General features: G+C 34.6%; 1 protein-coding gene across 2 annotated transcripts; it reads left to right on the top strand.

Annotated features, from left to right (window-relative positions):
- Positions 1–1,376: 1,376 nt before the first annotated feature.
- Positions 1,377–15,611, top strand: LOC143043253 (acid-sensing ion channel 1A-like). Of its 2 annotated transcripts, none has more exons than XM_076215652.1 (8): positions 1,377–1,581; positions 2,415–2,970; positions 5,227–5,325; positions 6,649–6,799; positions 7,528–7,584; positions 8,172–8,334; positions 8,895–8,983; positions 15,128–15,611. In XM_076215652.1, exons 1-8 carry the CDS (start codon positions 1,463–1,465, stop codon positions 15,307–15,309), a joined length of 1,416 nt encoding a protein of 471 aa, XP_076071767.1. In that variant the 5' UTR covers positions 1,377–1,462; the 3' UTR covers positions 15,310–15,611. The 2 variants fall into 2 exon arrangements, with proteins under 2 accessions (XP_076071767.1, XP_076071766.1); XM_076215651.1 differs by having other exon boundaries at positions 8,892–8,983.
- The last annotated feature ends 273 nt before the right edge of the window (positions 15,612–15,884 follow it).

Genomic DNA, 15,884 nt, shown 5'->3' with positions numbered 1-15,884 from the left:
ATTGAGATTCAAAATTCATAAAAGTGTTGCCAAATACAGCTAAGGTAATCTATGCCTGAGGTAGAAAAGCCTTATTTTTTTTCAAAAAATTCAAAATTTTGTAAACAGTTAATTTATGAATATAACAATATCAATGATAATTCATATCAGCACAAAAAGTGCTGACTACTGGGCTTGTGATACCCTCGGGGAAATAAATCTGTGTACTAGTTCAGTTAAAATGGACGTCATACTAATGTTGACTTGCATAAGGGTCTAGATAATTAGTCCTTCATTTCTGATTTCTTTTGGGACATTTTTCTTAATCTTTAAAAATAAAATTTATCCTGTAAAATGTTCATGAATGTGAATTTTCCATTTTTTTTCTGTTATTAGATAACTTCTTTGTTCTGTACATCTCTATTTGATTCCCTAGTTCTTTTATTTCCCACAATTCATTTTACTTTAGAACCCCATTATTCCTGTTCTTCAGTTTTTTGTAATCATGTTTTTCTATTCATGATATTTTTGTTGACCATTATTCTCTTTGCTGTATACCTCATCAAGACCATTTTTGTATGAAGTTTTTGTGTTGTTGGTTTTTTGTTTGTTGATAAATAATTTCAAGTTCGATGATGGACCACAAATAGCCAGCTGAAAAGTAGGAATGCTGTTTAACTTGTTTTTTATTTGTATGCAATTGAAGAATATAAATGAAAATTTTACTTTTTTACAATTGTAAGCTGTGAAACATCTACAAATGTTCAAGATTTATGAAGAACTAATTAAAACTCATATTTCGAAAATATACTGACATACGGTGCGCACGATTTTCCTACAACACGTTACATCAAACAAGCGACGTCAAAGAGGGTTAAAAAAATTCTGAAATTTTGACGTCGAATAATTTTAAAAAATGAATTTGTAACGCTATGGCAAAAAAAGAAAAAGACCAACAGGCAAACAACAATTATACACACAACACAACATAGAAAACTAGTAAAAATACACGGCAAAGTGATGATTTGAGTGAACTTTGATTTGAATTTGACTAAATATCTGTTTCCGTGTCCAGACTTTCAGAAAAATTTAAAAAAAAAAAAACGATAAAAATAAACACAGAGAAATTTGATTTTGCAGGATGTTTAAAATGTTTGGCATGCATTGTCCGCAATATATTAAATGTTTCTATTATAAAAATAATAATTGTGTTATCTCTGACTAAGTAATTAATTTCAAATTCAGCAAATAATGACTTTCAACTTCAATTGATTAAATGATTAATTTCTAAAATCAACTAGAATAAAAGTCATTAACCGGCCAGTTGATGAAAAATAATTATTGTTGATTGCTATTTTACCTTCGGGGTTCTGCTTCAAATATCAGAATTCTTCAAGCATGACAGATGTGAGACTGATTACAGGTGTTGTTACAGGCATTATTTGCCTGGAACAATTAACTAAGATTATCATGATGAACGAGAATGATAAGGTATACAAAAGAAATGGTCTTTAATACTAACATTGTAGAGGAATTTAAGAATACTTCTTCAATCCATGGACTATCAAGATTTGGAGGACCAGAATTATACTCTAGACGCAAGTATGCTTGTTTTACTCATAGCGGTAAAAGATGAATTCGAGGGAATTTCAAAGATTATCGTTTGAAAATTGCAAATATAAATTTCAACATGTTTTGTGTACAAATGTATATGTTTTAGCGTTGCTTTTTTTGAATGACGAGCATTTCACTTTGTTTTGTGAAATCCTTCATTACAATTTTAAAAAAATCATGTCCTTTTCTTTTTTTGCTAAAATATTCAATAAACATAATTTTAAGTGTGTTAACATGACGACTTGAAAGAGACAAAAAATGTTATGAATGATGAAGTTGTTTATAGAAACAAAATTTGGAAACGGACACAAAGCTCTAAGTTTAAGGCCGTACTTTGACCTATAATGGTTTACTTTTACAAATTGCGACTTGGATGGAGAGTTGTCTCATTGGTTTAATACCTCATCTTCTTATATCTTTTATAAAATATAGGATTTTTATAGCTGACTATGAGGTATGAACTTTGCTCATTGTTGAAGGCCGTACGGCGACCTTTTGTTATTAATAATATTAATGTTTGTGTCATTTGGTCTCTTGTGGAAAGTTGTCTGATTTGCAATCCTACCACATCTTTATTTTTTACATCTTCCATCTGACGTGTGCATAGTATAGAATTGAGAATGGAAATGGGGAATGTGTCAAAAACAACCCGACCATAGAACAAACAACAGTAGATGGTCACCAATAGGTCTTTAATGCAGCAAGAAATTCCCGCATCCGGAGGCGTCCTTCGGCTGGGCCCTTAACAAATATAATCCTTTTAGAGAGCAATCATATTCTTTCAAATAACTGATACAAGTAATTTTTAACTTTTTTTGTAGGCTCATATGGATTATCTTGGTCCTGGCGGCAGCCTCTGGACTTTTTATATTTGTGATATTAGAATTTCTCCATCTTTCACACAACCCTACCATCACAAGTTTTACCACATCTATACAGGAAACCATTGACTTCCCTGCAGTAACTGTGTGTAACTTAAACCAAGTAAAAAGTTCCGTGTTAGAATGTTTTTCGGAAAAGGATAAACTGGAAGCATCGAAGACATTCTACGCTCTCAGTGAACTGTCAATAATCTTAGAACATTTCGGCCTAAGGTCGACACAAACCCCGATCCCAGGGGATGTACTATACAGCTGTGCACGAAATCATTCTCATCAGATTGGAGACATGATCAGATATTGTCATTTCAAACAAGAGCTCATTGACTGTAAAGATATCTTTACTCCTATAATGACAGAACTTGGTGTGTGTTATACTTTCAATAAAGATGCAAAGATGGTGGCAGAGTCTGTTGGAGAAACGGCTGGCTTGAGATTCTTTGTTAATATTCAACAAGACTTATATTTCTTTTCTTCAACTATACAAACTGGTGTAAAGGTATACTATTTATTCTGTTTTCATTACATTGTTGGTCAATGTATCTGTCTAACCTTGCATTTAAACAGAATCTGCTTTTACATAATATCTTATATTGATCGCTTAAAAGATACTCCTTTGTTTTAAGAATAATTGATAAATTCACAGTTGCTTAAATAGACAGAATTCGACGTTACTTATATTTTTGGGGTCTCCACCACACATTGGTTGACCGATTCGATTTATTTGTGTCTCAACTCACTAACATATATGTTGCTAAGCGTTTTGCTCTCAGTATAGTATTATGTATACATGTACATCACACTGTACATGTAAAGTATGTACCATATTTTAAGCTGAAATACTTTCATTCTTACATGTAATCGTTTTTGATGTCAGTTCTATGAGAAAGCGAAATGTTTACCTTTGCTCTACCCTTATGGTGTTACTATGATGTTTGTCTTGTTTTGACAGTTACAAGGTTAAGATAGTTATGTTAAACTGCTTGGACAAGTAACATTGGTTTTTGAAAGTTACAAGGTACAAGAGAGTAAAGTTTAACTGTTTCGACAAGTAACACGTGCATATGAAGCTGCTTTAATTATTCAACATTCACGTTATCATAACTCCCTTAATTCCTCAACAGTTTTTCTTTTAAGATGAAAGTTTGTTAAAATACATGTGGATTTTTCACACATAAGAAAGTCCGACTAATTTTTTAAAATATGTTAAAATAATTGCAACTATTACTGTTAGTTACTATGCTTCTTTATTAAACGAAGATAATGTAAATTAAATGATCGTTCATTATTCCAATTAACCAGGGATGAAGTCGGTATTGGGTATCGGGTGATATAAGTCTGTGTTTTAATTTTCTAGAATGATTTTTTTTTTAATTGCGAATGTTTAATCCATAAGCTCCTTGTTCTTTAGCGTTTTTTTTTTGTTTTTTTTTTTTTATCTTATCAGATGTCGAATAGCATCGATAGAAATATGTATACAGGGGACCCAGTAACTCCCAGCAGGACCATGATTGGTCATAATGGGTGCGTTGAACAAATATGTAATAATTTTCAATTTTTAAAACAAGAAATATATGAGCGGTTTGTGGTTTGTTTTGCTGTGTAAAGTACCCGATACTATGACATAAAACCTTTTTCTGATCCATGTCAATATTAGTCAGTGGTCCATTTCGTATATATGTTTTTAATTATTTAAACAAACAATTATGGAATTATTATTGAATCTTTCAATTTTGTCTTAAATTAAATGTACTGCGATTAAGATGCAGTGATATTTCGTCAAAAGACAATGCATTTCCTGTTGATTTGTATGAGACACATTGTAATTTATTAATTGAAACAATTGTATCTTTAAGTTAATAATTTTCTTCAGGACTTGGAATGATTTATAGCACAATGCAGATTGTCGTTTTTTTCTGCTTATGTTAGAATTCGGCATATCTTTCTGATTAATTTATGATACTCACAAGTTTTATAAGATTTTGAATGTTTATTGCTGGACATATTGACGTAAATTCATATACATGTTGTTGTAAGTTGGCCTCTTTACATGTATGCGTCTTTAGTTTGTTTTATGTCGTTGGTTGTTGTCTCAGTGACGTACATTTAACATCATACTCTATTCTTAAACACTAATATCCAATAATATATAGGATCCAGATGCAATTGTAAATACTGCATTAACTTTGTTCATTATGGAAGCATTTTCAGAATTTAGATAAGAGGTTTGTTTTTCTACTAAAGCATTAACAGCAGGTAGAAAAATGCAAAAAAAAATATACAGGAAAACATAGATTAACTAGATTTGCCATTGCGAGCAATAGCGGATGGCAACCTTCCCACATTGCCACTAAACTGCAGCCATTTTGAAAATTAACAGTTAATGCATATAATTAATCACATTATATTTGTAAATTTTCAAGAATTTAGGAATATTTTTCAATTTTTTACATTTTTGCAGTTTCGATGGCAACGGCGGCCAATTTTGAAATTCCATTTCCAAAAGATCCATGTTTACTTACCAGTCAACAATTATTTTCAGTTTCATCAAGTTTTGACCATTTTGAAATTTTTCGTGTATACATGTGCAGTTTTTTACCAAAGAGGACAGAGCTTACTATTGGGTTTATAATTAACTAATTTGTCTCATTGTCAATCATACCACATCTCCTTGATTTTTTTTTTGTACAATTCTCAGAATTGTATGTAACCATTTCCCCTGATATTATAAAACAGTTTTTTTGACTACTTGAAGGTTGTACTTCATGATCCATCAGAAGAGCCATTGCCATCGTTGAGAGGATTTCTAGTTGGTCCAGGCCTATCTGCGGGATGTTCTATAAGGAAAACCAAGGTCAGAAACATGTTCAAGTATTATATTTCAGAAAACAAATCTCAATTTCTAGAGACACTAATCGGTTCAAAGTTCAAATTGACTTTGCCATATATATAAAAAAGAAGATGTGGTATGATTGCCAATGAGACAACTCCCACAAGAGACCAATATGACACAGAGATTAACAACTATAGGTCACCGTACCGCCTGCAATGTCAATTTTTCCTACATAAAAGGCCAATCGGTACAGCTATAGAACTATATGATCCTACTTTTGCAATCTGGTAGTAAACCGGCGCTTTAAATGAGTGACGAAGCAGGTTACATGATTACGTAACTACTTCTTAGTAGAATGTGATCGTTAGATCTGATGCCTTGTGTGAAGAGATGTCATACTCTTTGCATGTGAAATGGCACTTGCAACACAACTATATAAATGTCATGAAACAAAATCTTTCTCTTTTTAAAATTTTCTCAATCCAAATGGCAATGCAGATCCACCTCGACATTCGTTGTGGCTGATCCATTTTATTGTTTGTTGTAAAATTCGTTATCCTTCTAGATATGTATGAACTATTTGCCGCTGAGAATAAAAAAAAACAAACTAAAAAAATTTGTCATCAACTATCGTATACACGTTCCATTTCCATCAAAATCTGAGCATGGAATATATATCTCAGGATCACATAGATGTCATATTCAAGGGCTTGCATTTTCTTTCATGATTTCTTTGGAAACATATTTTTTTCTACCAAAGGAGCTATTACATCATAGATTTTGAAGTTTTTTTTTGTAACATAATATATAGACACTGTCATAGTTTTGTTGACCGTTATGGAATATCTGGGAATTCGACGACCACGGATATAGTCCAATTATAATACCTACATTCCTGTTTTCCTTTGTACGTTTATAAAATAATTGAAAGTGACTAATTTCCGGATTTGTAATGGTATTGTGCAACAAAATGGGTGCCACAAAAGACATCCAAATTGTGTACCTTAGAGCTTTCCAGAGGGAATATGTATTGCTCGATGTTTTTCTTGTAGTGCTTTGTGAACTTGTGTAAACTATCTTTTGTCAAATACTTTTTACTGAACTTAGCATTATTTTGCACGGTTAAATGAATTATTTATAACGTTTAATTGCAAAAACAAAGCATAATCGCAATCAACCTGTAAATATTTTCTAATTAGATGAAATGGCTCGTACGTCATGTGCTTATTATTTATAAAAACAAATCCCAATTTATATACATATCAGAATACGTTCAGTATTATATGATATCTTTAGTGACTTCAGTTAAATTTCAATTATAATCCTGTTGTAATTTTGTTTTAGGTGATTACACTTCCAAGTCCGTATGGTAGTTGCCGAGAGGTTTCTGATAAATTATCAGGAATTGGAACATATTCAGAGCTGACGTGTTTTAAACATTGTTTTGACGACTACCTCGTACAAAAATGTGGTTGCAGACATTTATTTTCGAATGGTACGTAACATTAATCTTAAATGACAACAATCTAAAAAAGAATGCTTTATATATAGATATAATTATAAAAACCTAGTTGGTCATGTGCTCTATGCAACAATGTCATAATAGCATGGGCAAAAATTCCTCTGATGTAGGTAAAACAAAAACATTGCTTCCCAGACGGCATATCCAACATATAGTTGTGTTAAATTTAATTTGTTCTATACATAACATTGAAAATGGAAATGGGAAATGTGCCAAAAAGACAACAACCCAACAAAAGAGCAGATAATAGTCGATGGCCACCAATGGGTTTTCAACGCAGCGAGAAAATCACGCACCCGGAGGTGGGCCTCAGCTGGTTCATTAATAAAAATGTGCACTAGGTCACTGAAAAAGGACGTGCTATTTGTGTACACTTGTAAATGATTTTCACTTTAAGCTTCTGAACTTAAAAATATATACAAACTAAAACTTTTCAAAGTAAGAATTCTTTACTTGCATATAACATTCGGGGCCTCGGTGGCCAAGAAGTCTAAGTATTACTAGATTGTCAACACCGAGGTTGTGAGTTCGAATACCGCATGTTGCAGATGCGTTCGACTCTTATCGAATTTGACTAGGATTGTCCTGTTTGTCTCTCAACACCCTGGCTAACTGACCGCCACGATCAGCCAATAGTAATGAAAGTAACGTTAAACATCAATCAATCAATCTTTACTACATTCTTAATTATTATTTTTAAGGTAAAGCAGAGTTTTGTGACAGTCAACAACTGATAGATTGTTATGCCGAGTACCAAAGTAAGAAACATGTTGACGCAGTTTACACTTTTAAAGAAATGAATCATATTTGCTGTTAATAAACACAACCATAAAAAAAGAAAAAGAAAATCCAAACAAAAAACGAAACAAAAAAAACTTGTCAACGATACTCAATTAGTATATTAAACAAGGAATTTCAATTTCGCTTTTTTGACACTTGATTATAAGAGCATGTTCGGTCACTCCAAAGGAGATGTCAAATTCTTTAATTCCTTTATGAAACTTTTTTTTTAAAGGGGAACAGAATCTAAAGTTCAATAAATCATAGACGGATGAAAGTCAAACAACACCATAGGGCTTAACGAAAAATAGTAATTCACTACACACTACAAAGAAAACCGAACATTCGGTAAATCATATATCCCGGAGAGCCCTTAAAAAAGGCGGAGTAAGATTGGATGCTCGGTGAGCTTCACCAGTGTTTGCTCTACCAGTGACATCCATCGTGTTGAAAACATATAAAATTCGTCTTCATGAGGTCGTTATTATATGTTTCATTAGTGACACCCATCATGATCAATGTGTATAGTAATTTGTTTTTAGAAGCTTGGTATTACTTTTCACAGAAAACATATCCCGGGATTCAGATTTCCTACACAATTGTTCGTGTCCACCAAACTGTGAGACGACAAAGTACGAGACTTCACTGTCGTATGCTGCATTCACTTCCAACTTCATAGCTTCGTACTTATTCAACCAATCTGTTCTGCCAAATGAAGATTATTTAAGGTATGCAATTAACTATAATTATACATAATATACTAGTAGATTTGTTTGTCTGGCATAATATACCAATACAAAGTTGGTACACATAAACAAAAAAACGCAAATTTCTATTACAAGCGCCGCTAAACCCAAACATGGCACACATATATTGTTCTCTTAGTACATATTTAGGCAGATTGTTAGTACCAGTGTTGTCCTATTCACTATAGAAGTTGATATCTACATAATTATAAATTTGTTGTCACGTTTCTAATTTGTTAAATCAGCTATAAAAATTGAGCTAGATTTGTTGTAAATGTGTAGATTGAGCTAGCATTGTGTGGTTACAGATATGAAACGTGGTTCTTTTTGTTTTAATTTTAAATCTTATAAAATTCACGAAGCAGTGTTTCAGTGATATAGATACAATGGATAAGCGTTGATTCTTGAAAAAGAAACCATGAGCCCGGAGGGTTTAAAAACTAGAAGAAAAAATAACCAGTAAGTCGAAGAGTGATTTTATGTGCTTTTAAGTTTCAAGCCCCAAATATTTTCTTATCTTATATTTTATCTTTCTTCAGTAGAAATTTCATCGATTTGCGTCTCTTTTACAATTCGATGATAGAGGAAGCAACGGAAGAGGTCCCAGAAAAGACAGTTGGTAGTATTTTAGGTAAAAATTAATATTTTCAATATGATTGTTTTTAAATTAGATCTTGAATTACAAGTTTGAATTATCACTTGTAGATAATGAGTCCAAATAGGGTTTATAAGACAGAGAATAATAGAACATGATGAGTGAATATGAGTAAAAACCATTAAAGAATTTAATAATTAGCAACAATAAATAAAAAATAGAGACTAATTGAGTCGTAATATGTAAAGAATACAGGATATGAAATGACAACATAAAGAATATGAAAAATGAGGAGCAATTCAAGAGTACAGAAATATACTCCTCTATCCAGACCCACCATAATGAATGCATGATGAAGCCTGTCATATATTTTCATCAATAATTGAATAAACGGGATTAAAGGTCAATGGGGCCTAAACCAAACAAATCTATCATACTTCGGATGCTCTTCAATATTCTAGTCATCCTGAAGATGTACGAAATATTTGCCACTGGGTGTTAAGAAATTAACAATCAATCAAGCATGCTTTAGTCTCCATGCCATATGTTTAACTATAAAAATCGCCATAAGTCCCGACAACTGTACTTCCGACTGGATATCGTTCGGGTGTTAAGAAATTAACAATCAATCAAGCATGCTGTAGTCTCCATGCCATATGTTTAACTATAAAAATCGCCATAAGTCCCGACAACTGTACTTCCGACTGGATATCGTTCTGCAATGCTATGTCCAGTAAGGAACACTACATAAAGAAATATAACTGTGCAATATTTTTTTCAAACTTGGAACCAAGACGCACATTTAAGATTCAAAGCATCGTTTAAGCTTAATTAACTATAAAAAGTAAACAAAAAGTGATCTATAACCTACTTCATTATCAAAAAGGATTTGAAATTGTACATTTTTAAAGTAAAATGAGATTTTATTAAATAAATACTTACCATCATAAATTCTGAGTACATTCATCTGCGCAAGTCTGACAGGCGGAAAACCCCAAATAAAAATATCATCCAATGAGAAGAGGGATGACAAAGCAGTGCCCGCATAACCATGCCTTTATATCATCCATTTAATTTCCTAAAGTAAGCAAGAAGCCCTAGGAAAAAAAAACAGGGGATGAAGGGGAGGTTGGGAGGGATCTTTAATTTATGATGGTAAGTATTTATTTATTAAAATGTCATTTTAATTTAAAAATGTAGAATTTTATGTCAATAAATACGTTACCATCATAAATTCTGAGTAAAATATAGAATCTAACGCAAAACTGAATTCCCTGAACCAGAAGATGCAGGAGGAAAAACAACTATTTGTGCAGAAACTAAAGGTCCTAAGGAGTACAAACTCTGAGCTTGAGTAGCTAAAGACTGCAGATAGTGAGAAATGAAAGACTTTTCAGTTCTCCAGAAACCTGCAGATAAGACTTCCTCTAAAGAAGCATTATTAAAAAGGGCACAGGAGGTAGAAATAGCTCTAACATCATGGGCTTTAACATGCATACTATTCAGAAGTTCTTCATTAGAAAAACTGTAAGCTAATTGAATAGTTTTACAGATCCAAGTTGAAATGGTTTTAGCAGACAAATCTTGTTTTCCTTTGTTATTAGGAATAAATAACCTGGAATTTGAGGAGGTGCGGAGACTCCGTGTTCTCTGAAGATATAATAGTAAGACTCGGATAGGACAGAGTACTTTAGAACTTGAATCATCAGGAAGGGCTGGAATAACTATCGGTTCTGAACCTCTGCCCGGAATTTGATTTTTGGCTAAAAAAGCTGTATCCGTTAATAGGGTAACAGATGACTTATCCCTATTAAAACGAAGGCAGTAATCAGCAATGGAAAACGCATGAATTTCACTTCTTCTTCTACCAGAGGCCAAGGCAAGAAGAAAACAACACTTATACGATAAAAATTTGATTTTAACCTTTTCAGCAGGTTCAGAAGGATGGGTTTTTAAAGCTGATAAAACAACACTCAAATTCCAAGACGGGATTAAAACTCTCTGTCTAGGGCGTTCAAGAGTGAAATTCTTAACTAAAAGAGAAATGAATTCATTATTACCAAAGTCTGGACCTCCAGACAATTGAATCGTCCTAGAAATAGCTACTCTATAGAGGGAGATAATCCTTTCTCTTCAAAAAGGTGGATCAGAAAGTCTGCTAGTTGTTGTATAGAAATTTGGAAAGGATCAATTTCCTTCTCACTACACCAACTACTGAAGATAGTCCACTTGGCATCATAGACGATGTTAGTGGAATCTCTAACTGTTCGGAAGAGATGTCTGGCTGCGCATTCAGAAAAACCTCTCTCCTTGATGCTATCCCTGAGAGAAGCCACGCGAACAGATGTAGCTTCTCTGGATGAAGAATCTTGCCCTTGAACTGGGACAGAATATTGTGTCGTAATGGTAGAACCAGTGGACGAGCACAAGACAGATGATGAAGATCTGGAAACCAGGCTTGTTTGTGCCAAGCTGGAGCAATAATAATGATCAACCCTTGCTCTGCTGAGATCTTCCGAAGAATTTCTGACAGAAATCTGAACGGAGGGAAGGCGTAAGCGAACCTTCCGTCCCAAGGAACACTCATACAGTCTACTGCGTAAGCTTTCGGATCTAGTACAGGAGACATGAACTTGAACTTTGTAATTGAGGCTTGTTGTAAACAGGTCTACATGAGAAGATCCCCACTGAAGTGTTATTGCCTGAAGTACTGATTGGAGAAGTTCCCACTCTGAATTGACTGGGGTAAGAGTTCTTGACAGAGCATCTGCTTACACATTGAGTTTCCCTGGGACATGACGAACTACAATCTGTAGATGAAGGTGATTGCAAAGAAGGTGGATTTCTCTTGCTAAAAGAAACAGCTCGTAACAATGAGTTCCCCTTCGTTTCGCAAATAAGCCACCACAGTGGTGTTGTCCGTTGCTAGAACCAGAGATTTGCTTGAGAAGTCCATCAAACCAAATGAGGAAACAATTCCTGATGAATGATTGGAACTGGAAATTCAAAATCCCGTATAGCTGGGAGCCAATGTTGATGTAGATAAAATTGAAGATGTCGAATGTGAAAGCGACCAAGTGGAACAACATACGCTAGTGAACTCAAGAGACCTAGCAGTTGTGAAAACTGGCGATCAGTAACTGTTTTTTGAGATAGAAACAGATGAATTTTTGAACAAAGATTCTGAAATTTTTCCTGAGGAGGTCGAACTATGCACTGATGAGTAAGATAATGTTCACCTAGGACAATGAAGTCCTGAGACGGAACGAGGTCTGACTTTTCCAAGAGATGAGAAACTCCAGAGAGAGAAGCAATCTGATGACTACATCGGAATTGAGATAGAGGTTCTCGGGAGAAAGTTCCTTGGTCAGTGAGTCGTCCATGTAAGATTGAATCTGAATAGCCTGTGAATGAAGGTGAGCTATGGCTACCTGCATGAGTTGGGTAAAGGCTAGTGGTGCAGTTGACAGACCAAAAAGGAGAGCTCTGAATTGGTAAACCCTTTTGTTCCAAACAAACCAAAGGAATTAGCGGTATGAATGGCAAACTGGAACATAAAAATAAGCGTCCGTCAGATCCAGGGATGTTGTCCACATACCTGGAAGAATAGAAGCTCTTATTGAACGATTGGTCTCCATTTTGAAATGGGGAATAATCATTTAAGAATTGAGCCTCCAGCGGAAAAATAAGTACCTCGTTTAGAATTATTTCCAGAAAGAGATACATTCACCTTCACTGGAGCTGGGGTTTGATTGAGATGCCTCTGTATCTCATCAAGTGGTAACCCGAAAATCTTCTCATCCAACGGACACTTGATTAAAGCATCCTTAAGATTATCTGACATCTTTGCCTTATCCAAAATCTCAGATCTTTTGGATAAGATGCAGTTGGCGATGGAATCCATAATCAACCATTGGGAGGCACCCAAAGCCTTGTCTACCTGTAATAGAAAAGGCTTGACCTCTGGTGGAAGAGAAGAGTCTTTAAGAACTGGAGCAACTGCTGTTAAAAAAGTTAAAAAATGAGGCAAGCCCAAAACCACTAACTTGGGAAACTTGGGACTCATTAGCCACAATGCCATCATTGATGATCTGCAGAGAGTTAGACAGATGGTTAGATTGTGGAAAACTAGTATGTGACTTAGTATTGTCTACGGACAGCCTCGAAAGTGGAGGCAAGTTTCTTGGTTCTGGGAGGAGACTGAAATGGCACCTTGTTGACATCTCTCATTATTGTATAAACCGAATCTCTAAGATCCTTCAAAGTGGAAGGAGTATCTTCAGCCTCCGGATCCTTACTGGAATTGGTAGAAGAATGACCAATTACAGATGAAGAGAAAGACACAGGAACATAAGGTTGAGAAACATTCTGAGAGACCTGAACTGAATTATCATCTTCTTCATCAGAAGTAAAACCTTCTTCTTGACTGCCTGGGGCCACTAAAAAGCGTTCTTCCTCATCATTGTCCTCCGAGTCACTTCCAATATCATGATCTGGACGGAGTGAAATCACTGGAGAATTTGACTTATTGGCAATGTTCTCTAGCGCACCCAGGCGGTTGGAGAAAGACGTCAATTCAGAAGAAATAGACTGACGAAAGTCGTCCAGAATACTCTTGAACCCATCTAAAGAGGGGCCAGAGTCAGCTACCTGATTAAACTGATGCCTAACAGAAGAGGTAGGAAGAACAGCAGGTACAGATACACTACTACAACTACTAGATGGCACTGCTAAAGGAGGAGCAGGAACTGACAGATTAGATGTAGTACTCTGAGGAACAATAACTGGTGCTGGTCCACAATAAGGCCAAAAACCTGGAAAGGGCTGACCAGGAACCTGACTAGGAAAAAACTGATTAGGAAACACTTGACCAGGAAACCCTTGACCATGAAACCCCTGACCAGGAAAGTCTGACTAAGGATAACCCTGAGACGAAGGAGGTCTAGACCAAGACACGGCATTACTAGTCGAAGTGGGTAAAGTGAAGCCACAGCAAGACGATGGTGCTAGACCCAGGTAAGTTTAACCCAATAGAAATACCAGGGTAAGATGAAATGGACCCTGTGGTGTCAACTGGCCTAGGAAAAGTATGCGTAACAGTGGTAATGGTAGGGACACCTCCATGATAACCGACAGAACCTGCATTCAGGGTCTGTTGACCGGTCTTAGAAGTCACCGAAGTAAAAACGTCGGTTAGTTGACTACTATTAAGAGGAGTTCCCTGCCCTACCGTTGTTGCGGTAACAGGAAAGGGTAACGAACCGTCTAAAAAAACATCACTACCTGTAATGATCTGGGAGCATTAAAATATGAAGTATGAAGTTACACACCTATAAACAACAATATTATAACAACAAAATGTAAAATAAGCAATGGTGTGGGGATACCTACAATATTCACTATTGAAAACAACAAAAAACTTAAAAGTCTTCTCTGTAAGTTGTAACACGTGTGTCTCGATGCGCAGGCGGAAATTAAATGAATGATATAAAGGCATGGTTATACGGACACTGCTTGGTCATCCCTCTTCTCATTGGATGATATTTTTATTTGGGGTTTTCCGCCTGTCAGACTTGCGCAGATAGATGTACTTCGAATTTATGATGGTAACGTATTTATTGACATAAAATATGATACAACACAAAGATACAGATGTAAGAGAAAAAATACAAATGTCGTGTGAACAGACATATTCGGACCAATACCAACTCCCGTCACTCTCTGGAAGAATATAAAAAAAACTCTTATTTATTACAATCATATCACTTAAGCATTCGACATCCGTTGTATTGTTCAATAATTATTATATTTGAAACATATATTCTTACATGACAAAAATGTAATGTTTACGAATGACAAAACTTACCTTATGTGTAATCGCAACTACAAATTACATTGTACGCATTATACTTCGTTCACACATCGTTGTCAATATAATGGAGTTGTATGCAAGTGTCATACAACTGAGAGGTTTCGATTGCTATAAAACCAGTTTAAATTCACCATTTTTGTCCCTTCGTTTGATGTGTTTGAGCTTTTGATTTTGCCACTTGATTACGGAAAGTCCGTTTTAAATTTTCCTCGGAGTTCGGTGTTTTTGTTATTTTTTTTTTTTTTTTTTTTTGGCATATAATTAGGTCATATAATAAAGTCATATGAATTTATAACTGACTGTTTTAGGGACGGTTGGTGGACAGATGGGAATGTTCATAGGAGCCAGCATCCTGTCAATTGTAGAGATCATAGAATTTTTCTGTTTGCTGATGACTAAAGGAAGTCAAAAGGTTGCCAATTCGAAAAAAAGAAAATTGGATGAATCTACTGATCATATAGATGAAACTGAAAACACTAGTAAAATGTGATAAAAATATTTGAAAGCGGTTCATTTAAAATGTGTTACTTTCAATTTTGTGATAATTTGTTTAACTTTGACAAAGAACATATATGCTTCACTATATAAAGAGTAATTGGAGAATAATGGACCAATCTGTATCTGAAGTTCATTTTTTAGTATTTAAATGTTGGTAAGGAGTTCCGATGTATAGCCGTTGAACTATAACAAAAAAGTAAAAAGGCGTATTATACATTCAAAGGGACTTTCCAGGTATATACTATAGAGCTTCTAAAAGAAATATCCAACAGTTACAGAATAAAATAAATAAGTGAATAATTATGTTGTTTTATTTATTGTTTCTGTGTAAGGATTGGCTCGTCATGTATGTTAAGAGAGATAGAGAAATTACATAAAAAGGCAATAGTAATGCATATGTTAAATAAAAGGCAATGCACCTGATTATGGTGGGAAACAAATTTCAATGAGGGAAGTGCCATTCGGTCTTTAGTTGTACCTACCTCTAGAATTGTGCAGTGCGTTTCATGAAAAGACTATTGAATATGTTCTTTTTCTATTTAATTGGATCATTATCTTCTGAACATT

The sequence above is a fragment of the Mytilus galloprovincialis genome, chromosome 8 (assembly GCF_965363235.1).
Source record: "Mytilus galloprovincialis chromosome 8, xbMytGall1.hap1.1, whole genome shotgun sequence".
In the NCBI taxonomy this organism is placed as follows: domain Eukaryota; kingdom Metazoa; phylum Mollusca; class Bivalvia; order Mytilida; family Mytilidae; genus Mytilus; species Mytilus galloprovincialis.
This window is presented reverse-complemented; position numbering and strand designations above follow the sequence as displayed.

What these genes read in the sequence shown, in the direction of transcription:
- LOC143043253 (XM_076215651.1), top strand. Translation starts at nt 1,463, where the DNA reads ATGATAAGGTATACAAAAGAAATGGTCTTTAATACTAACATTGTAGAG. An exon ending in GTTCTATAAGGAAAACCAAG is followed by an intron (nt 5,326 to 6,648) that starts GTCAGAAACATG and finishes ATTTTGTTTTAG; the next exon opens with GTGATTACACTTCCAAGTCC. An exon ending in GACAGTTGGTAGTATTTTAG is followed by an intron (nt 8,984 to 15,127) that starts GTAAAAATTAAT and finishes TGACTGTTTTAG; the next exon opens with GGACGGTTGGTGGACAGATG.